Genomic DNA, 23,895 nt, shown 5'->3' on the forward strand with positions numbered 1-23,895 from the left:
AGTCACGAAAGCGCTTGGAATTTCTCTATTCTTTCAGAGTGGTTGTTTTGCATATTCTGAAATCACCTGTTTACTGTGATCTTATTGCATATATATATATATATATATATATATATATATATATATATATATATATATATATATATATATATATATATATATATATATATTTAACAAGTCGGTCGTCTCCCACCGAGGCAGGGTGACCCAAAAAAGAAAATCCCCGAAAAGAAAATACTTTCATCATCATTCAACACTTTCACCTCACTCACACATAATCACTGTTTTTGCAGAGGTGCTCAGAACACAATAGTTTAGAAGCATATACGTATAGATACACAACATATCCTTCCAAACTGCCAATATCCCAACCCCCTCCTTTAGAGTGCAGGCATTGTATTTCCCATTTCCAGGACTCTAGTAGGGCTATATAAAAATAACCGGTTTCCCTGAATCCCTTCACTAAATATTACCCTGCTCACACTCCAACAGCTCGTCATGTCCCAAATACCATTCGTCTCCATTCACTCCTATCTAACATGCTCATGCATGCTTGCTGGAAGTCCAAGCCTCTCGCCCACAAAACCTCCTTTACCCCCTCCCTCCAACCTTATCGAGGACGACCCCTACCCCGCCTTCCTTCCCCTACAGATTTATACGCTCTCTGTCATTCTGCTTTGATCCATTCTCTCTAAATGACCAAACCACCTCAACCCCTCTTCAGCCCTCTGACTAATACTTTTATTAACTCCACACTTTCCCCTAATTTCCACACTCCGAATTTTCTGCATAATATTCACACCACACATTGCCCTTAGACAGGACATCTCCACTGCCTCCAACCGTCTCCTCGCTGCAGCATTTACAACCCAAGCTTCATACCCATATAAGAGTGTTGGTACTACTATACTTTGATACATTCCCTTCTTTGCCTCCATAGATAACATTTTTTGTCTCCACATATACCTCAATGCACAACACACCTTCTTTCCTTAATCAATTCTGTGATTAACCTCATCCTTCATAAATCCATCCGCTGACACGCCAATGCCAAATATCTGAAAACATTCACTTCTTCCATACTCCTCCCCAATTTGATAGCCAATTTTTCTTTATCTAAATCATTTGATACCCTCATCACCTTACTCTTTTCTATGTTCACTTTCAACTTTCTACCTTTACACACACTCTCAAACTCGTCTACTAACCTTTGTAATTTTTCTTTAGAATCTCCCATAAGCACAGTATCATCAGCAAAAAGTAACTGTGTAAATTCCCATTTTGTATTTGATTCCCCATAATTTAATCCCACCCCCTCTCCCGAACACCCTAGCATTTACGTAATGCCTCACGCACCTCCCCCACACTCACATCCTGCTCTTCTTCACTCCTAAAAGATGGTATACCTCCCTGGCCAGTGCATGAAATTACCGCCTCAATTTCTTCGTCAACATTTAAAAGTTCCTCAAAATATTCTCGCCATCTACCCAAAACCTCAATCTCCCCATCTACTAACTCCCCTACTGTTTTAACTGACATATCCATTCGTTCTCTAGACTTTCTTAACTTGTTTAACTCGCTCCAAATTTTTTTTCTTATTATCATTAAAATTTCTTGACAGTGCCTCTCCCGCTCTATCATCTGCTCTCCTTTTGCACTCTCTCACCACTCTCTTCACCTTTCTTTTACTCTCTATATACTCTACTCTTCGTACAACACTTCTGCTTTGTAAAAACCCCTAATAAGCTAACTTTTCTCTTTTATCACACCCTTTACTTCATCATTCCACCAATCACTCCTCTTTCCTCCTGCTCCCACCCTCCTATAACCACAAACTTCTGCCCCACATTCTAATACTGCATTTTTAAAACTATTCCAACCCTCTTCAACCCCCCCCCACTACTCATACTTGCACCAGCCCACCTTTCTGCAAACAGTTGCTTATATTTCACCCGAACTTCCTCTTCCCTTAGTTTATACACTTTCACCTCCCCTTTTACTTGTTGTTATAATTTTCCTCTTGTCCCATCTACCTCTTACTCTTATATATATATATATATATATATATATATATATATATATATATATATATATATATATATATATATATATATATATATATATATATATATATATATATATATATATATATATATATATACATGAATTTAAAGATAGCAAAATGTTAGGCACATTGTGGAACATTGTGGAAGGAATAAGAGAGGGTGGGACGGAAAGATAAGGAAGAGGCAAGGAGGAGGAGGGAGGTGAGGCAAGGAGGAAGAGGAGGAGGAGGAGGAGGAGGGAGGTGAGGCAAGGAGGAAGAGGAGGAGGAGGAGGAGGAGGGAGGAGAGGAAATAGGAAGTGTCTTGTCTTCAGGGTAACCTGACAGAGGCGCCACTGTTAACTATCTTCCCTCTTCTTCTTCTCTCTCTCTTCTTTTTTTCTTCTTTTTCTGTTTCTCTTTTTCTTTCTCTTCCTCTTCCTCCTCCTCCTCCTCCTCTTCTTCTTCTTTTTTTCTTCTTCTTCTTCCTCTTTTTCTTCTTCTTCTTCTTCTTCTATTTCTTCTTCTTCTTCTTCTTCTTCTTCTTCTTCTTCTTCTTCTTCTTCTTCTTCTTCTTCTTCTTCTTCTTCTTCTTCTTCTTCTTCTTCTTCTACTTCTCCTGCTACGCCTCCTCTTCCTCCTCCTCCTTTAAGAAGGTAGACCAGGATAACTGAATGTGATGTATGTAATGATAAAGAAGAGAGAACCATAAATGACTTATTTAAGAGAACAAGAAACCACAATTGACGTATTTAAGAGAACAAGGAACCACAAGTGACGTATTTAAGAGAACAAGGAACCACAAGTGACGTATTTAAGAGAACAAGAAACCACAAGTGACGTATTTAAGAGAACAAGAAACCACAAGTGACGTATTTAAGAGAACAAGAAACCACAAGTGACGTATTTAAGAGAACAAGGAACCACAAGTGACGTATTTAAGAGAACAAGGAACCACAAGTGACTTAGTTAAGAGAACAAGGAACCACAAGTGACTTATTTAAGAGAACAAGGAACCACAAGTGACGTATTTAAGAGAACATGGAACGACAAATGACTTATTTAAGAGAACAAGGAACGACAAATGACTAATTTAAGAGAACAAGGAACGACAAATGACTTATGTAAGAGAACAAGGAACCACAAGTGACTTATTTAAGAGAACAAGGAACCAATAGAGACTAATCTAAGTGAACAAGGAACCACAAGTGACTTATTTAAGAGAACAAGATACCACAAGTAACTAATCTGAGTGAACAAGGAACCACAAGTGACTTTTCTAAGTGAACAGTAGAGTCGGTAAGAGTAAATATAAGTATATAAGAGTCTATATCTATCAAATTAATACATCTGGAAGGTAGATGTGTCACTCAAACTGTGTTACAAGTGTCAGTCGACCTGCTACAAGTGTGGGTCGACTTGCTACGAGTTTGAGTCGACCTGCTACAAGTGTGGGTCGACCTGCTACAAGTGTGGGTCGACCTGCTACAAGTGTGGGTCGACTTGCTACGAGTTTGAGTCGACCTGCTACAAGTGTGGGTCGACCTGCTACAAGTGTGGGTCGACCTGCTACGAGTGTGGGTCGATCTGCTACAAGTGTGGGTCAACTTGCTACGAGTTTGAGTCGAGCTGCTACAAGTGTGGGTCGACCTGCTACAAGTGTGGGTCGACTTGCTACAAGTGTGGGTCGACCTGCTACAAGTGTGAGTCGACTTACTACAGGTGTGAGTCAACCGGTTACTTTTACAACAGAATAATAACACTGCCCTTGTTTTACAAGACAATGAAACACTTTGTTTTACAACAAGACAAGAGGACACTGTCCATTTTTATAACATGAAATGAGATCACTGACCTTGTTCGACCTGAGGGAGACCTTGCCGCCGCAGCGGGCGCAGCAGCGCACGTTACAATAGTTGCACATGTGGCCCACTCCGTCAGCGAACTTGGTCTTCAGACAGATTTGGCAGGTAGCCTCGAGCTCCAAGCCTTTCTTCCTCTGTACTTCGGAGCGGAGGCGTATGGTGTCCTCTAGGACCCGCACCTCGTCTTGCTTCCTTCTGTGGGAAGAACAAGGAATTAGCACCCAGCAGTAGCAGGAACAGTGGCAACAGAAGGAAGTCTGCAGTTAGACAGTCTTAATATCACTGTGGTTTATCAGAAATACCAAAGGTTTTAAACATATTAGAAAAATGTTTGTATTAATCAGTCACCAAACTTTTCACGAGTGAGGGACTCATTACCTCACCGTCTACAGTCTATACCTCATAAGCTCTCTATTGAACTGAAAAAAAAAACAAGTTTCCTTAAACATCTTCGTAATCAAGATACCACAAATGTTTTAATTTATATAAATGGTATAAATGTGATATGGGCTTAAATCCAGGGTGGTTTAAGACGGACGACAGAGGTTCAAGACACAGGGGAACTGCGTTTAAAAAGCTAGACAGCTGGCATCTGTACACCTCCACGAAGGCGGTTTAAATTCTTGGTTTGTTTGCAAAATTTCTTACGGGTTATCAGTGGTATAAACCACTGATCGTAGTGGTAAAACTAAACTTTTGAAGGGTGTGAAACATATGTCATATGGGCACGAACTTGTTAACAAAATTTCTCACATTCGCATAAGGTTAATTTTTTTTCACAATTGAGGTTTTGAATGCCTAAAATCAGAAATAATATATATATTTAAACCAGTTATTAACGTGTATTTGGAGCAAGTGTTAGAAAGAACGTTCACGTTCTCAAGGTTAGAACGTTGCACCATACAAGGATTACCTGTCATTCTCCAGGCGCTGTACTGCCCTGATGGGTTTAGCGCTTCTCCATGAATGTAAAAACCTTAGTAAATTCTTCTCAGAAAATTGCATTACTTTAAAGATTATTATTATTATTATTATTATTATTATTATTATTATTATTATTATTATTATTATTATTTAGTTATTATTATTATTATTATTATTATTATTATTATTATTATTATTATTATTATTATTTAATTATTATTATTATTATTATTATTATTATTATTATTATTATTATTATTATTATTATTATTATTATTATTATTATTGTTGTTAGAGAGAGAGAGACAGAGGAAAATTATTACACAAATACATACATAGATAAACACACACACACATACATGTAAACACGATACCAAAGCAACAATGGGTGTTGACACTGGCTTCACCTGCCTCACAAAACCTCATTAACTGTGCCTTATGACCTCTGTCACTTTCTCTTTTGTTGTTAGTTGTGTCAAAAACAATCCTGTACCATTGTTTGCTCTGATATGACTTTTGTTGTATAAGAGTGTATTTGTGTGTGTGTGTGTGTGTGTGTGTGTGTGAGAGAGAGAGAGAGAGAGAGAGAGAGAGAGAGAGAGAGAGAGAGAGAGAGAGAGAGAGAGAGAGAGAGAGAGAGAGAGAGAGAGAGAGAGAGAGTTTCAATGAATCTGTTTTACTCACAAAATCATTTGGATGAAGGAATGACTGTGAGGTTGAGAGTGACTGGGAGGTTGAGAGTGACTGGGAGGTTGAGAGTGACTGGGAGGTTGAGAGTGACTGGGAGGTTGAGAGTGACTGGGAGGTTGAGAGTGACTGGGAGGCTGAGAGTGACTGGGAGGTGGGTTAGATAGAAAGGTTGGAACCAAGGTGGGTTGGATAGGAGGATTGGGACCAAGTTGGGTTGGAGAGAAGGGGTTGGGACCAAGGTGGGTTGGATAGGAGGGTTCGGACCAAGGTGGGATGGATGGGAGGGTTGGAACCAAGGTAGGCTGGATAGGAGGGGATGGGACCAAGGTTGGTTGGATAGGAGGGTTGTAACCAAGGTGGGTTGGGTAGGAGGGTTGGAAGCAAGGTTACTTGGATAGGAGGGGATGGGACCAAGGTTGGTTGGATAGGAGGGGTTGGGACCAAGTTGGGTTGGATAGGAAGGTTGGAACTAAGGTGGGTTGGATAGGAGGGGTTGGGACCAAGGTGGGTTGGATAGGAGGGTTGGAGAAAAGGTGGCTTGGAGAGGAGGGGTTGGGACCAAGGCGGGTTGGATAGAAGGGTTGGAACCAAGGTTGGTTGGAACCAAGGTGGGTTGGATAGAAGGGTTGGAACCAAGGTTGGTTGGATAGGAGGGTTGGAACTAAGGTGGGTTGGATAGGAGGGCTGGAACCAAGGTGGGTTGGATAGGAGGGTTGGAACCAAGGTGGGTTGGATAGGAGGGTTGGAACCAAGCTGGGTTGGATAGGAGGGTTGGAACCAAGGTGGGTTGGATAGGAGGGTTGGAACCAAGGTGGGTTGGATAGGATGGTTGGAACTAAGGTGGGTTGGATAGGAGGGTTGGAACCAAGGTGGGTTGGATAGGAGGGTTGGAACCAAGGTGGGTTGGATAGGAGGGTTGGAACCAAGGTGGGTTGGATAGGAGGGTTGGAACCAAGGTGGGTTGGATAGGAGGGTTGGAACCAAGGTGGGTTGGATAGGAGGGTTGGAACCAAGGTGGGTTGGAACCAAAGTGGGTTGGATAGGATGGTTGGAACCAAGATAGGTTGGATAGGATGGTTGGAACCAAGGTGGGTTGGATAGGATGGTTGGAACCAAGATAGGTTGGATAGGATGGTTGGAACCAAGATAGGTTGGATAGGATGGTTGGAACCAAGATAGGTTGGATAGGATGGTTGGAACCAAGATAGGTTGGATAGGATGGTTGGAACCAAGGTGGGTTGGATAGGATGGTTGGAACCAAGATAGGTTGGATAGGATGGTTGGAACCAAGGTGGGTTGGATAGGATGGTTGGAACCAAGATAGGTTGGATAGGATGGTTGGAACCAAGATAGGTTGGATAGGATGGTTGGAACCAAGATAGGTTGGATAGGATGGTTGGAACCAAGGTGGGTTGGATAAAAACGTTGGAAACAAGGTGGGTTGGATAGGATGGTTGGAACCAAGATAGGTTGGATAGGATGGTTGGAACCAAGATAGGTTGGATAGGATGGTTGGAACCAAGATAGGTTGGATAGGATGGTTGGAAACAAGGTGGGTTGGATAGGATGGTTGGAACCAAGATAGGTTGGATAGGATGGTTGGAACCAAGATAGGTTGGATAGGATGGTTGGAACCAAGGTGGGTTGGATAGGATGGTTGGAACCAAGATAGGTTGGATAGGATGGTTGGAACCAAGATAGGTTGGATAGGATGGTTGGAACCAAGATAGGTTGGATAGGAGGGTTGGAACCAAGGTGGGTTGGATAGGAGGGTTGGAACCAAGGTGGGTTGGATAGGAGGGTTGGAACCAAGGTGGGTTGGATAAAAACGTTGGAAACAAGGTGGGTCGGATAGGAGGGTTGGAAGCAAGATTTGTTGGATAGAAGGGGATGGGACCAAGGTTGGTTGGATAGGAGGTTATATCTACTTTTGATATTACTGCAGCTGTTACTGTTACTGCTGTTGCCTTTACTGTTGCTCTTATTGCAACTTTTTCTAACGCCACTGTTGTCGATGTTGACATTACTGCTTATATTTCATTCACGCTACCCTTGAAGGAACTGTTGTTCCTGTTGTTGGTGTCGTCATTGTTGACGTTCCTGTTGATGTGTTATTGTTGAACCTGCCGTTGTTAACACTGTTCTTGTTGACGTCACTGTTTTTGCTCATGCTACTGTTGATACAATTCATCTTCATTATTATTATTATTATAATTATTATTATTATTATTATTATTATTATTATTATTATTATTATTATTATTATTATTATTATTATTATTATTATCATTATTGTTGTTATTATTATTATTATATTTTATTATTATCATTATATTATTATTATTATTATTATTATTATTATTATTGTCTGATATAGCCGTTAGGTCATAGGATATCTAACTATACTCTCTTGTCTAGCTTGCAGTCATTAGATAACATATGTTATACATTTGCCTGGACACTTTGAACATCTTAATTTTAAGTAATTAAGGCAGCTGTACATAGAATTTTAGTCACGGATTAAATCCGACGGAAATCCTGAGTGGGGTAAGGAAGGTTAGATTTTTTCATCGAAATCCGGGTAAATTATATTGCTTTTAAGATAAGATAAGAATAAGATAAGATTTCGTTCGGATTTTTAACCCCGGAGGGTTAGCCACCCAGGATAACCCAAGAAAGTCAGTGCGTCATCGAGGACTATCTAACTTATTTCCATTGGGGTCCTTAATCTTGTCCCCCAGGATGCGACCCACACCAGTCGACTAACACCCAGGTACCTATTTGCTGCTAGGTGAACAGGACAACAGGTGTAAGGAAACGTGTCGAAATGTTTCCACCCGCCGGGAATCGAACCCGGGCCCTCCGTGTGTGAAGCGGGAGCTTTAGCCACCAGGCCACCGGGCCACACAGCCGTAGGATCTTACTCTCCCCATACGGGAATATCTTGATCTTGGTGTCCTGTGTGTCAGGTTTAACCTGTTCTCCTTCGAAGACCTTTTACATAGGGAAGACTTCGATATGGCAATGGGTTACCCTCTCAGTGAGGTCCCGGCCAGCATTTATCTAGAGAGCCTAGAAAGAGACTGCTTCAAGGAATGATTATCCTGCCTTCTACTGACGTAGAATCGCCCGTCTCCCATGATTAAAGGCGACGCCTTTAGTCATGGGAGACAGGTGATTCTACGTCAGTAACTTCACCCATGTGATATAAATGGTTTAGAAAAAAGACACGTTGAAGGAAACGTTTCACTAGCCAGTGGCTTCTTCAGTCCATTTCAGAGAAGAACAGAAAAAAATGAGGACGAATTTGAGGTAGTCAGTCCCTCAGCCAGGAGTCGATGAGTTCAGTCCATCAATCTTGAGGAAAGTATTTTTCTAAAGTATTTACTCATCGGAGAGTCCACTGTTGCCTAAGTCAGGCTGTACTCACCTAGTACTCACCTAGTTGTGGCCTTGGCCCCACTTCTTCACTGGTCGCTTCTAGCTCACTCATTTTGCTCAATGAGCTTTATCATACCTCTTCTTAAAGCTATGTTTGGATCCTGCCTCCACTACATCACTTCCCAGACTATTCCACTTCCTGACTACTCTGTGACTGAAGAAATACTTCCTAACATCCCTGTGATTCATTTGAGTTTTTAACTTCCAATTTTGACCCCTTGTTGCTGTGTCTCAACTCTGGAACATTCTGTCTCTGTCCACCTTGTCAATTTCTCTCAGTATTTTGCATGTCGTTATCATATCCTCCCTATCTCTTCTGTCCTCCAGTGTTGTCAGGTCGATTTCCCTTAACCTCTTCTCGTAGGACATGCCCTTTAGCTTCGGGACTAGTCTTGTTGCAAATCATTGCACTTTCTCTAATTTTCTTACACGCTTGGCTAGATGTGTGCTTCTAACTGTTGCTACATACTGCAATATAGACCTGACATACACAGTGTACAGGGTCCTGAACGATTCCTTATTGAGATGTCGGAATGCTATTCTTAGGTTTGCTAGGCGCCCATATGCTGCAGCAGTTATTTAGTTAATGTGCACCTCAGGAGATATTCCCGGTGTCATACTCACCCCAAAATCATTTTCTTTGAGTGATGTTTGTAGTCTCTGGCCCCCTAGACTGTACTCCGTTTGCGGTCTTCTTTGTCCTTCCCCAATCTTCATGACTTTGCACTTGGTGGGCTTGAACTCCAGGAGCCAGTTTCCGGACCAGGCCTGCAGCCTGTCCAGATCCCTTTATATTTCAGCCTGGTCCTCCTCTGATTGAATTCTTCTCATCAACTTCACATCATCTGCAAACAGGGACACTTCAGAGTCTATTGCTTCCCGTAATGTCGTTCACATACACCAGAAACAGCACCGGTCCAAGGACTGACCCCTGTGGAACCCCGTTCGTCACTGGCGCCCACTCTGACACCTCGTCACGTACCATGACTCGCTGATGTCTTCCTGACAGGTATTCCCTGATCCATTGCAGTGCCTTCCCTGTTATACCTGTCTGGTCCTCCAGCTTTTGCACTGATCTCTTGTGGGTCTGACTTCTGACGACGGATATAGTCGTCTGCTGCTGCCACTGCCGCCGCCGCCGTCGCCGCCGCCGCCGCCGCCGCTGCTGCTGCTGCTGCATGTACGTCCGTCTCTCCTTGTTTTGTTCGCAAATGAGACAGTGTGCTATGACAGTTTATTGTTAAGACGCTTCGTCTTCACAAGACCTTCACCACAAGACCTCCACCACAAGACCTCCACCACAAGACCTCCACCACAAGACCTCCACCACAAGACCTCCACCACAAGACCTCCACCACAAGACCTCCACCACAAGACCTCCACCACAAGACCTCCACCACAAGACCTCCACAACAAGACCTCCACCACAAGACCTCCACCACAAGACCTCCACCACAAGACCTCCACCACAAGACCTTCACCAAAAGACCTTCACCACAAGACCTCCACAACAAGACCTCCACCACAAGACCTCCACCACAAGACCTCCACCACAAGACCTCCACCACAAGACCTCCACAACAAGACCTCCACCACAAGACCTCCACAACAAGACCTCCACCACAAGACCTCCACAACAAGACCTCCACCACAAGACCTCCACCACAAGACCTCCACCACAAGACATTCACCACAAAACCTCCACCACAAGACCTCCACCACAAGACCTCCACCACAAGACCTCCACCACAAGACCTCCACCACAAGACCTCCACCACAAGACCTCCACCACAAGACCTCCACCACAAGACCTCCACCACAAGACCTCCACCACAAGACCTCCACCACAAGACCTCCACCACAAGACCTCCACCACAAGACCTCCACAACAAGACCTCCACCACAAGACCTCCACCACAAGACCTCCACCACAAGACCTCCACCACAAGACCTCCACCACAAGACCACAACAAGACCTCCACAACAAGACCTCCACAACAACACCTCCACAACAACACCTCCACCACAAGACCTCCACCACAAGACCACAACAAGACCTCCACCACAAGACCTCCACAACAAGACCTTCACCACAAGACCTTCACCACAAGACCTCCACCACAAGACCTCCACCACAAGACCTCCACAACAAGACCTCCACCACAAGACCTCCACAACAAGACCTCCACCACAAGACCTCCACCACAAGACCTCCACCACAAGACCTCCACCACAAGACCACAACAAGACCTCCACAACAAGACCTCCACAACAAGACCTCCACAACAAGACCTCCACAACAACACCTCCACCACAAGACCTCCACCACAAGACCACAACAAGACCTCCACCACAAGACCTCCACAACAAGACCTCCACAACAAGACCTCCACAACAAGACCTCCACAACAAGACCTCCACCACAAAACCTCCACAACAAGACCTCCACAACAAGACCTCCACAACAAGACCTCCACCACAAGACCTCCACAACAAGACCTCCACAACAAGACCTCCACAACAAGACCTACACAACAAGACCTCCACCACAAGACCTCCACAACAAGACCTCCACAACAAGACCTCCACAACAACACCTCCACAACAACACCTCCACAACAAGACCTCCACAACAACACCTCCACAACAAGACCTCCACCACAAGACCTCCACAACAAGACCTCCACAACAAGACCTCCACAACAACACCTCCACAACAAGACCTCCACAACAACACCTCCACAACAAGACCTCCACAACAAGACCTCCACAACAAGACCTCCACCACAAGACCTCCACCACAAGACCTCCACAAAAAGACCTCCACAACAAGACCTCCACCACAAGACCTCCACAACAACACCTCCACAACAAGACCTCCACCACAAGACCTCCACAACAACACCTCCACCAAAAGACCTCCACCACAAGACCTCCACAACAAGACCTCCACAACAAGACCTCCACCACAAGACCTCCACAATAAGCCCTCCACAACAAGACCTCCACCACAAGACCTCCACAACAAGACCTCCACCACAAGACCTCCACAACAAGACCTCCACAACAAGACCTCCACCACAAGACCTCCACCACAAGACCTCCACAACAAGACCTCCACAACAAGACCTCCACCACAACACCTCCACAATAAGCCCTCCACAACAAGACCTCCACCACAAGACCTCCACAACAAGACCTCCAGCACAAGACCTCCACCACAAGACCTCCACCACAAGACCTCCACAACAAGACCACAACAAGACCTCCACAACAAGACCTCCACAACAAGACCTCCACCACAAGACCTTCACCACAAGACCTCCACCACAAGACCACAACAAGACCTCCACAACAAGACCTCCACCACAAGACCTCCACCACAAGACCTCCACAACAAGACCTCCACCACAAGACCTCCACAACAAAACCTCCACCACAAGACCTCCACAACAAGACCTCCACCACAAGACCACAACAAGACCTCCACAACAAGACCTCCACCACAAGACCTCCACCACAAGACCTCCACCACAAGACCACAACAAGACCTCCACCACAAGACCTCCACCACAAGACCTCCACCACAAGACCTCCACCACAAGACCTCCACCACAAGACCACAACAAGACCTCCACCACAAGACCTCCACCACAAGACCTCCACCACAAGACCTCCACCACAAGACCTCCACCACAAGACCTCCACCACAAGACCTCCACCACAAGACCTCCACCACAAGACCTCCACCACAAGACCTCCACCACAAGACCTCCACAACAAGACCTCCACCACAAGACCCCCACTACAAAACCTCCACAACAAGACCTCCACAACAAGACCTCCACAACAAGACCTCCACCACAAGACCTCCACCACAAGACCTCCACAACAAGACCTCCACCACAAGACCTCCACAACAAAACCTCCACCACAAGACCTCCAAAACAAGACCTCCACCACAAGACTACAACAAGACCTCCACAACAAGACCTCCACCACAAGACCTCCACAATAAGCCCTCCACAACAAGACCTCCACCACAAGACCTCCACAACAAGACCTCCACCACAAGACCTCCACAACAAGACCTCCACAACAAGACCTCCACCACAAGACCTCCACCACAAGACCTCCACAACAAGACCTCCACAACAAGACCTCCACCACAACACCTCCACAATAAGCCCTCCACAACAAGACCTCCACCACAAGACCTCCACCACAAGACCTCCACCACAAAACCTCCACCACAAGACCTCCACCACAAGACCTCCACAACAAGACCACAACAAGACCTCCACAACAAGACCTCCACAACAAGACCTCCACCACAAGACCTTCACCACAAGACCTCCACCACAAGACCACAACAAGACCTCCACAACAAGACCTCCACCACAAGACCTCCACCACAAGACCTCCACAACAAGACCTCCACCACAAGACCTCCACAACAAAACCTCCACCACAAGACCTCCACAACAAGACCTCCACCACAAGACCACAACAAGACCTCCACCACAAGACCTCCACCACAAGACCTCCACCACAAGACCTCCACCACAAGATCTCCACCACAAGTCCTCCACCACAATACCTCCACAACAAGACCTCCACCACAAGACCTCCACCACAAGACCTCCACCACAAGACCACAACAAGACCTCCACCACAAGACCTCCACCACAAGACCTCCACCACAAGACCTCCACCACAAGACCACAACAAGACCTCCACCACAAGACCTCCACCACAAGACCTCCACCACAAGACCTCCACCACAAGACCTCCACCACAAGACCTCCACCACAAGACCTCCACCACAAGACCTCCACCACAAGATCTCCACCACAAGACCTCCACAACAAGACCTCCACCACAAGACCTCCACAACAAGACCTCCACCACAAGACCCCCACTACAAAACCTCCACAACAAGACCTCCACAACAAGACCTCCACAACAAGACCTCCACCACAAGACCTCCACCACAAGACCTCCACAACAAGACCTCCACCACAAGACCTCCACAACAAAACCTCCACCACAAGACCTCCAAAACAAGACCTCCACCACAAGACTACAACAAGACCTCCACCACAAGACCTCCACCACAAGACCTCCACCACAAGACCTCCACCACAAGATCTCCACCACAAGTCCTCCACCACAATACCTCCACCACAAGACCTCCACCACAAGACCTCCACCACAAGACCACAACAAGACCTCCACCACAAGACCACAACAAGACCTCCACCACAAGACCTCCACCACAAGACCTCCACCACAAGACCTCCACCACAAGACCACAACAAGACCTCCACCACAAGACCTCCACCACAAGACCTCCACCACAAGACCTCCACCACAAGACCTCCACCACAAGACCTCCACAACAAGACCTCCACCACAAGACCTCCACAACAACACCTCCACCACAAGACCTCCACCACAAGACCTCCACCACAAGACCTGCACCACAAGACCTCCAACACAAGACCAAAACAAGACCTCCACCACAAGACCTCCACAACAAGACCTCCACCACAAGACCACAACAAGACCTCCACCACAAGACCTCCACAACAAGACCTCCACCACAAGACCTCCACCACAAGACCACAACAAGTCCTCCACCACAAGACCACAACAAGACCTCCACCACAAGACCTCCACCAAAAGACCTCCACCACAAGACCTCCACCACAAGACCACAACAAGACCTCCACCACAAGACCTCCACCACAAGATCACAACAAGACCTCCACCACAAGACCACCACAAGACCACAACAAGACCTCCACCACAAGACCTCCACCACAAGACCACAACAAGACCTCCACCACAAGACCACAACAAGACCTCCACCACAAGACCTCCACCACAAGACCACAACAAGACCTCCACCACAAGACCTCCACCACAAGACCACAACAAGACCTCCAAGACAATACTGCAACAACAGTAGCAGCAGTAATATCCTGGGCGACTTAATTCCGTGTTGTCTAGTGGATTTACTGCCTTATTTCCCGTTAGACTCATATTTTATGCCACGGCTTATGTGCTGTCAAGTAGGTGAAGGGGGAAGGTGCTGTCAAGTAGGTGAATAGGAAAGGTGCTGTGCAGTAGGTGAAGGGGAAGGTGCTGTCAAGTAGGTGAAGGGGGAAGGTGCCGTCAAGTAGGTGAAGCAGGGAAGATGCTGTCAAGTAGTTGAAGGGGGAAGGTGCTGTCAAGTAGGTGAATAGGAAAGGTGCTATCCAGCAGGTGAAGGGGAAGGTGCTGTCAAGTAGGTGAAGGGGGAAGGTGCTGTCAAGTAGGTGAAGTAGGAACTTGCTGTCAAGTAGGTGAAGGGGGAAGGTGCTGTCAAGTAGGTGAAAGGAGAAGGTGCGGTCAAGTAGGTGAAGGGGGAAGGTGCAGTCAAGTAGTTGAAGGGGGAAGGTGCGGTCAAGTAGGTGAAGGGGGAAGTTGCTGTCAAATAGGTGAAGGGGGAAGGTGCGGTCAAGTAGGTGAAGGGGGAAGGTGCTGTCAAGTAGGTGAAGGGGGAAGGTGCTGTCAAGTAGGTGAAGGGGGAAGGTGCTGTCAAGTAGGTGAATAGGAAAGGTGCTGTGCAGTAGGTGAAGGGGAAGGTGCTGTCAAGTAGGTGAAGGGGGAAGGTGCCGTCAAGTAGGTGAAGCAGGGAAGATGCTGTCAAGTAGTTGAAGGGGGAAGGTGCTGTCAAGTAGGTGAATAGGAAAGGTGCTATCCAGCAGGTGAAGGGGAAGGTGCTGTCAAGTAGGTGAAGGGGGAAGGTGCTGTCAAGTAGGTGAAGTAGGAACTTGCTGTCAAGTAGGTGAAGGGGGAAGGTGCTGTCAAGTAGGTGAAAGGGGAAGGTGCGGTCAAGTAGGTGAAGGGGGAAGGTGCAGTCAAGTAGTTGAAGGGGGAAGGTGCGGTCAAGTAGGTGAAGGGGGAAGTTGCTGTCAAATAGGTGAAGGGGGAAGGTGCGGTCAAGTAGGTGAAGGGGGAAGGTGCTGTCAAGTAGGTGAAGGGGGAAGGTGCTGTCAAGTAGGTGAAGGGGGAAGGTGCTGTCAAGTAGGTGAAGGGGAAGGTGCTGTCAAGTAGGTGAAGGGAAAAGGTACTGTCAAGTAGGTGAAGGGGAAAGGTGCTGTCAAGTAGGTGAAGGGGGAAGGTGCTGTAAAGTAGGTGAAAGGGGAAGGTGCTGTCAAGTAGGTGAAGGGGGAATGTGCTGTCAAGAAGGTGACGGGGAAGGTGCTGTCAAGTAAGTGAAGGGAGAAGGTGCTGTCAAGTAGGTGAAGGGAGAAGGTGCTGTCAAGTAGGTGAAGGGGGAAGGTGCTGTCAAGTAGGCGAAGGGAGAAGGTGCTATCAAGTAGGTGAAGGGGGAAGGTGCGGTCAAGTAGGTGAAGGGGGAAGGTGCTGTCCAGTAGGTGAAGGGGAAAGGTGCTGTCAAGTAGGTGAAGGGAGAAGGTGCGGTCAAGTAGGTGAAGTGGAAGGTACTGTCAAGTAGGTGAAGGGGAAAGGTGATGTCAAGTAGGTGAAGGGGAAGGTGCTGTCAAGTAGGTGAAGGGGAAAGTGCTGTCAAGTAGGTGAAAGGGAAGGTGCTGTCAAGTAGGTGAAGGGGAAAGTGCTGTCAAGTAGGTGAAAGGGAAGGTGCTGTCAAGTAGGGGTAAATGGGAAAGGTGCTGTCAAGTAAGTGAAAGGGGAAGGTGCTGTCAAGTAGGTGAAGGGGAAAGCTGCTGTCAAGTAGGTGAAGGGAGAAGGTGCTGTCAAGTAGGTGAAGGGGAAGGTGCTGTCAAGTAGGTGAAGGAGAAGGTGCTGTCAAGTAGGTGAAGGGGAAAGGTGCTGTCAAGTAGATGAAGGGAAAAGGTGCTGTCAAGTAAGTGAAGGGGGAAGGTGCGGTCAAGTAGGTGAAGGGAGAACGTGCTGTCAAGTAGGTGAAGGGGGAAGGTGCTGTCAAGTAGGTGAAGGGGAAGGTGCTGTCAAGTAGGTGAAGGGGAAGGTGCTGTCAAGTAGGTGAAGGGGAAAGGTGCTGTCAAGTAGATGAAGGGAGAAGGTGCTGTCAAGTAAGTGAAGGGGGAAGGTGCGGTCAAGTAGGTGAAGGGAGAACGTGCTGTCAAGTAGGTGAAGGGGGAAGGTGCTGTCAAGTAGGAGAAGGGAGAAGGTGCTGTCAAGTAGGTGAAGGGGAAAGGTGCTGTCAAGTAGGTGAAGGGAGAAGGTGCTGTCAAGTAGGTGAAAGGGGAAGGTGCTGCCAAGTAGATGAACGGAAAGGGGCTGTCAAGTAGATAAAGGGGAAGGTACTGTCAAGTAGGTGAAGGGTAGGTTCTGCAAAGTAAGTGAAGGGGCTGTCAAGTAGGTGAAGGGGGAAGGTGCTGTCAAGTAGGTGAAGGGGAAGGTGCTGTCAAGTAGGTGAAGGGGAAGGTGCTGTCAAGTAGGTGAAGGGGGAAGGTGCGGTCAAGTAGGTGAAGGGGAAAGGTGCTGTCAAGTAGGTGAAGGGGAAGGTGCTGTCAAGTAGGTGAAGGGAAAAGGTGCTGTCAAGTAGGTGAAGGGGAAGGTGCTGTCAAGTAGGTGAAGGGGAAAGTGCTGTCAAGTAGGTGAAAGGGAAGGTGCTGTCAAGTAGGTGAAGGGGAAAGTGCTGTCAAGTAGGTGAAAGGGAAGGTGCTGTCAAGTAGGGGTGAATGGGAAAGGTGCTGTCAAGTAAGTGAAAGGGGAAGGTGCTGTCAAGTAGGTGAAGGGGAAAGGTGCTGTCAAGTAGGTAAAGGGGGAAGGTGCTGTCAAGTAGGTGAAATGGAAGGTGCTGTCAAGTAGGTGAAGGGGAAGGTGCTGTCAAGTAGGTGATGGGGAAAGGTGCTGTCAAGTAGATGAAGGGAGAAGGTGCTGTCAAGTAAGTGAAGGGGGAAGGTGCGGTCAAGTAGGTGAAGGGAGAACGTGCTGTCAAGTAGGTGAAGGGGGAAGGTGCTGTCAAGTAGGTGAAGGGGAAGGTGCTGTCAAGTAGGTGAAGGGGAAGGTGCTGTCAAGTAGGTGAAGGGGAAAGGTGCTGTCAAGTAGATGAAGGGAGAAGGTGCTGTCAAGTAAGTGAAGGGGGAAGATGCGGTCAAGTAGGTGAAGGGAGAACGTGCTGTCAAGTAGGTGAAGGGGGAAGGTGCTGTCAAGTAGGTGAAGGGAGAAGGTGCTGTCAAGTAGGTGAAGGGGAAAGGTGCTGTCAAGTAGGTGAAGGGAGAAGGTGCTGTCAAGTAGGTGAAGGGGGAAGGTGCTGCCAAGTAGGTGAAGGGAAAGGGGCTGTCAAGTAGATAAAGGGGAAGGTACTGTCAAGTAGGTGAAGGGAAGGTGCTGCAAAGTAAGTGAAGGGGCTGTCAAGTAGGTGACGGGGGAAGGAGCTGTCAAGTAGGTGAAGGGGAAGGTGCTGTCAAGTAGGTGAAGGGGAAGGCGCTGTCAAGTAGGTGAAGGGGAAGGTGCGGTCAAGTAGGTGAAGGGTAAAGGTGCTGTCAAGTAGGTGAAGGGGAAGGTGTTGTCAAGTAGGTGAAGGGGAAGGTGCTGTCAAGTAGGTGAAGGGGAAGGTGCTGTCAAGTAGGTGAAGGGGAAAGTGTTGTCAAGTAGGTGAAAGGGAAGGTGCTGTCAAGTAGGTGAAGGGGAAAGTGCTGTCAAGTAGGTGAAAGGGAGAACGTGCTGTCAAGTAGGTGAAGGGGGAAGGTGCTGTCAAGTAGGTGAAGGGGAAAGGTGCTGTCAAGTAGGTGAAGGGGGAAGGTGCTGTCAAGTAGGTGAAGGGGAAGGTGCTGTCAAGTAGGTGAAGGGGAAGGTGCTGTCAAGTAGGTGAAGGGGAAAGGTGCTGTCAAGTAGATGAAGGGAGAAGGTGCTGTCAAGTAGGTGAAGGGGGAAGGTGCTGCCAAGTAGGTGAAGGGAAAGGGGCTGTCAAGTAGATAAAGGGGAAGGTACTGTCAAGTAGGTGAAGGGAAGGTGCTGCAAAGTAAGTGAAGGGGCTGTCAAGTAGGTAAAGGGGGAAGAGGCTGTCAAGTTCGTGAAGGGGGAAGGGACTATCACGTAGGCGAAAGGAAAAGTGGCTGTCAAGTAGGTGAAGAGGAGAGGTTCTGTCAAGTAGGTGAAGGGTGACGGGGATGCCAATATATATATATATATATATATATATATATATATATATATATATATATATATATATATATATATATATATATATATATATATATATATATATATATATATATATATATATATATATATATATATATATATATATATATATATAAATATATGTATATATACGTATATATATATATACCTACACACACATACATACATAAACATGGAGAGCCAAGATGATGGATGTGGTACTGGAAAACCTTATGCATCAACATGTTAAGGACACTATCAGAGAGAGAGGGGAGGATGAACCAGCAAGACTGGACATTGCGTTCACCCTGAGCAGTTCAGACATTGAGGGCATCACGTATGAGAGGCCCCTTGGAGCTAGTGATCACGTGATTTTGTGTTTTGAATATATATTAGAGTTACAAGTAGAGAGGGTAACTGGAGGTAAATGGGAAAAGCCAAACTATAAAAGGGGAGACTACACAGGTATGAGGAACTTCCTGCAGGAGGTTCAGTGGAACAGAGAATTGGCAGGAAAGTCAGTAAATGAAATGATTGAATATGTAACAACAAAATGCAGGGAAGCAGAGGAAAGGTTTGTTCCCAAGGGCAATAGAAATAATGGGAAGGTCAAAGCGAGTCCTTGGTTTACCCGAAGGTGTAGGGAGGCAAAAACTAAGCACACCAGAGAATGAAAAAGGTACGGAGGCAAAGGACCCAGGAAAATAGAGAGACTAGTCGAAGAGCCAGAAACGAGTATGCAGAGATAAGGAGGGAGGCCCAGCGACAGTACGAAAGCGACATAGCATTGAAAGCCAAGTCTGACCCGAAACTGCTGTATAGATACATTAGGAGGAAGACAACAGTCAAAGACCAGGTGATCAGGCTGAGGAAAGACGGTGGGGAACTCACCAGAAGCGATCAAAAAGTATGTGTGGAGCTCAACAAGAGATTTAAGGAAGTATTTACAGTGGAGACAGGAAGGCCTCTCGGTGGACAAAACAGAGGGGGACACCAACAAGGAATATACCAACATGTGTTGGATGACATACAAACAACTGAGGTGGAGGCCAAGAAGGGACCTTGATACCTCATAGGCAATGGGACCAGACAACATCTCCCCGTGGGTCCTTAGAGAGGGAGCAGAAATGCTGTGTGTGCCACTAACCACAATCTTCAACACATCCCTTGAAACTGGGCAACTACCTGAGGTATGGAAGACGGCAAATGTAGTACCCATATTTAAAAAAGGAGACAGAAAAGAAGCACTAAACTATAGACCAGTGTCACTGACGTGTATAGTATGCAAAGTCAAGGAGAAGATTATCAGGAGGAGAGTGGTGGAGCACCTGGAACGGAACAAGAGTATGAACGCCAACCAGCATGGATTTATGGAAGGCAAATCCTGTGTCACAAACCTACTGGAGTTTTATGATAAAGTAACAGTAGTAAGACACGAGAGAGAGAGGTGGGTTGATTGCATCTTCTTGGACTGCAAGAAGGCCTTCGACACAGTTCCTCACAGGACAATGGTGCAGAAGCTAGAGGATCAGGCGCATATAACAGGAAGCGCACTGCAATGGATCAGAGAATACCTGACAGGGAGGCAACAGTAAGCCATTGTACGTGATGAGGTATCACAGTGGGCACCTGTGACGAGCGGAGTCCCACAGGGGTCGGTCCTAGGACCAGTGCTATTTCTGGTATATGTGAATGACATGATGGAAGGGTTAGACTCAGAAGTGTCCCTGTTCGTTAATGAGAATTAAATCAGATGAGGATCAGGTGGGACTACAAAGAGACCTGAACAGACTGGACACCTGGTCTAGCAACTGGATTCTCGAATTTAACCCCGCCAAATGCAAAGTCATGAAGATCGGGGAAGAGCAAAGAAGACCGCAGACGGAGTATAGGCTAGGTGGCCAAAGACTGCAAACCTCACTCAAGGAGAAAGATCTTGGGGTGAGTATAACACAGAGCACGTCTCCGGAAGCACACATCAACCAGATAACTGCTGCAGCATATGATCGCCTGGCAAACCTGAGAATAGCGTTCCGATACCTTAGTAAAGAATCGTTCAAGACACTGTACACCGTGTACGTCAGGCCCATACTGGAGTATGCAGCACCTATTTGGAACCCATACTTGATCAAGCACGTCAAGAAATTAGAGAAAGTGCAAAGGTTTGCGACAAGGTTAGTTCCAGAGCTCAGGGTAATGTCCTACGAAGAAAGGTTAAGGGAAATCGGCCTGACGACACTGGAGGACAAGAGGGTCAGGGGAGACATGAAGACGACATACAAAATATTGCGTGGAACAAAGTGGACAGAGACAGGATGTTCCAGATAAGGGACACAGAAACAAGAGGTCACAAATGGAAGCTGAAGACTCGGATGAGTCAAAGGGATGTTAGGATGTACTTCTTCAGTCATAGAGTTGTCAGGAAATGGATTAGCCTAGCAAGTGAGGTAGTGGGGGCAGGAACCATACATAGTTTTAAAATGAGGCATGATAAAGCTCATGGAACAGGAAGAGAGAGGACCTAGTAGCGATCAGTGAAGAGGAGGGGCCAGGAGCTGAGTTTCGACCCCTGCAGTCACAATTAGGTGAGCACAATTTGGTGAATACGCACACACAATGAATGTTCAAGAGCACATTTGTAATGAAATGTGAATAACCATCACCGTAGAGTTTAGTTACCTAGCAGGAAGTTCAGACATACTGGTTGTACAATGTACTAGTTAGACCACCACTGTTACTGTCACCCACACCACTGCTACTTCTGTCGCCACCACCACCACCAGCAGTAGACGAGGGATAGTGCGGCAGTGTGGGTATTCTCTCCTCTCATCCAGGCCTCTTCCTTCTCCCCCCCTCCCCCCCCCTTTAACCCATCCCACTCACTTCTCATCCATCCCTCTCCATTCATTCTCCTGTAATTACCCCGAGCGCCTCGTGCACCCCACCCACACCTGTACACTGCACGAGGGTCATTTCGACTGTGTTAACTGTACACTACACGAGGGTCATTTAGACTGTGTGTTAACTGTACACTACACGAGGGTCATTAAGACTACATGGTATTGTTCTAGCCATGGTGTCCATCTAGCCATGGTGTCCATCTAGTAATGTCCATCTAGCCATGGTGTCTATCTAGCCATGGTGTTCTTCTAGGCATTGTATTGTTCTAGCCACGATTTTAACATTATAGTTATAAACACTGAGAAAAATATTTCATAGTTCCTTGATAATGTAATAAGTCACGAAAGCGCTTGGAATTTCATTATTTTTTCACAATGGCTGTTCTGCATAGTATATATATATATATATATATATATATATATATATATATATATATATATATATATATATATATATATATATATATATATATATATATATATATATATATATATATATATATATATATATATATACTACTATGTTTTTCACTATGTACACTGACAGGTGCTTTTCTCAGTGTGCATAAACTGAGCACTGTGTGTCTGCTGTGTCTGTATCAGCGGCACAATACACTGTTAAGTATTTACAAACATTATCTCTCAGTCCACAGCAGGATTCGAACCTTCACACTCGGCATCAATGTACACACAACTTTATCCACACAGTACATAGTACGTAGTTTATGCACACAGTCTGACCGTGTGGATAAAGTACTGTGTACTTTGATGCCCAGTTTGCAGGTTCGAATCCTGCTGTGGACTGAGAGATAATGTTTGTAAATAGTTTCGCCCTCTGAGAATTGTTAAGCCCCGTCACGTATCTGAAGGAGTCACGATATGCCTGTTGTGGCATTTACTGACACGTTTTGCCCACCAGGGACTTGATTAATTTGTCCAATCAACGAACTGATCAAGTATCTGTTGTACGAAACGTCTCAATACATGCTATAGGCTGCGTATAGCATCCGCTACATCGAATCCCAAAAGGATCTTGCACGTCGTAATCGTATCTCCTCAGGTTTTCCTCTCCTCCAGTCTCGATACGAATCTTTGGACTTTCTCCACTTTCTGGACATAATTGTATAAGGCGAAAGGCTCCTTGATGCCGGTGGGGACTCTCGACCCAAGGAACTGGACTTATCCTCCCCTTTATTGGATCGAACGTGATTTATCCCTATTTCCAAAGCGCTGTATGGCCCATGTGGGTTTAGAGTCTTCTCTTTATTAAAATAAATTATTCTATTTCAGGTATGATGTACGTTAAATATACAGGGTCGTGTGTGTGTGTGTGTGTGTGTGTGTGTGTGTGTGTGTGTGTACGCACCTAATTGTACTCACCCAATTTTGATTACAGGGGTCGAGGCTCAGCTCCTGGCCCCGCCTCTTCACTGTGTGTGTTTGTTGTGTGTGTGTGTGTGTGTGTGTGTGTGTGTGTGTGTGTGTGTGTGTGTGTGTGTGTACTCACCCAATTTTGATTACAGGGGTCGAGGCTCAGCTCCTGGCCCCGCCTCTTCACTGTGTGTGTGTGTGTGTATGTGTGTGTATCTGTGTCTGTGTGTGTGTGTGTCTATGTGTGTGTGTGTCTATGTGTGTGTGTCTATGTGTGTGTGTGTGTGACCATGTGCATGTGTGTGTGTGTATGTGTGTGTGTGTGTGTGTGTGTGTGTGTGTGTGTGTGTGTGTGTGTGTGTGTGTGTGTGTATGTGTGTGTGCATGTGTGTGTATGAGTGTGTGTGTGTATGTGTGTGTATGTACTCACCTATTTGTGATTGCAGGGGTCGATTCATAGCTCCTGGCCCGCCTCTTCACTGATTGCTACTGTGGGTGTGGGTGTGGGTGTGGGTGTGGGTGTGGGTGCCTCACTTTT

At 46.3% G+C, this 23,895-nt stretch overlaps 1 protein-coding gene across 1 annotated transcript in view; it reads right to left on the reverse strand.

Annotated features, from left to right (window-relative positions):
- Window positions 1–23,895, reverse strand: part of LOC128690554 (uncharacterized) — a 331,846-nt gene that overhangs the window by 302,156 nt on the left and 5,795 nt on the right. Inside the window, exon 2 of the mRNA XM_070089803.1 lies at window positions 3,900–4,104. Within this exon, the coding sequence (XP_069945904.1) occupies window positions 3,900–4,104 (205 nt within the window). The remainder of the gene's footprint in view (window positions 1–3,899; window positions 4,105–23,895) is intronic.

This window comes from Cherax quadricarinatus, chromosome 29 (assembly GCF_038502225.1).
Source record: "Cherax quadricarinatus isolate ZL_2023a chromosome 29, ASM3850222v1, whole genome shotgun sequence".
NCBI lineage: Eukaryota > Metazoa > Arthropoda > Malacostraca > Decapoda > Parastacidae > Cherax > Cherax quadricarinatus.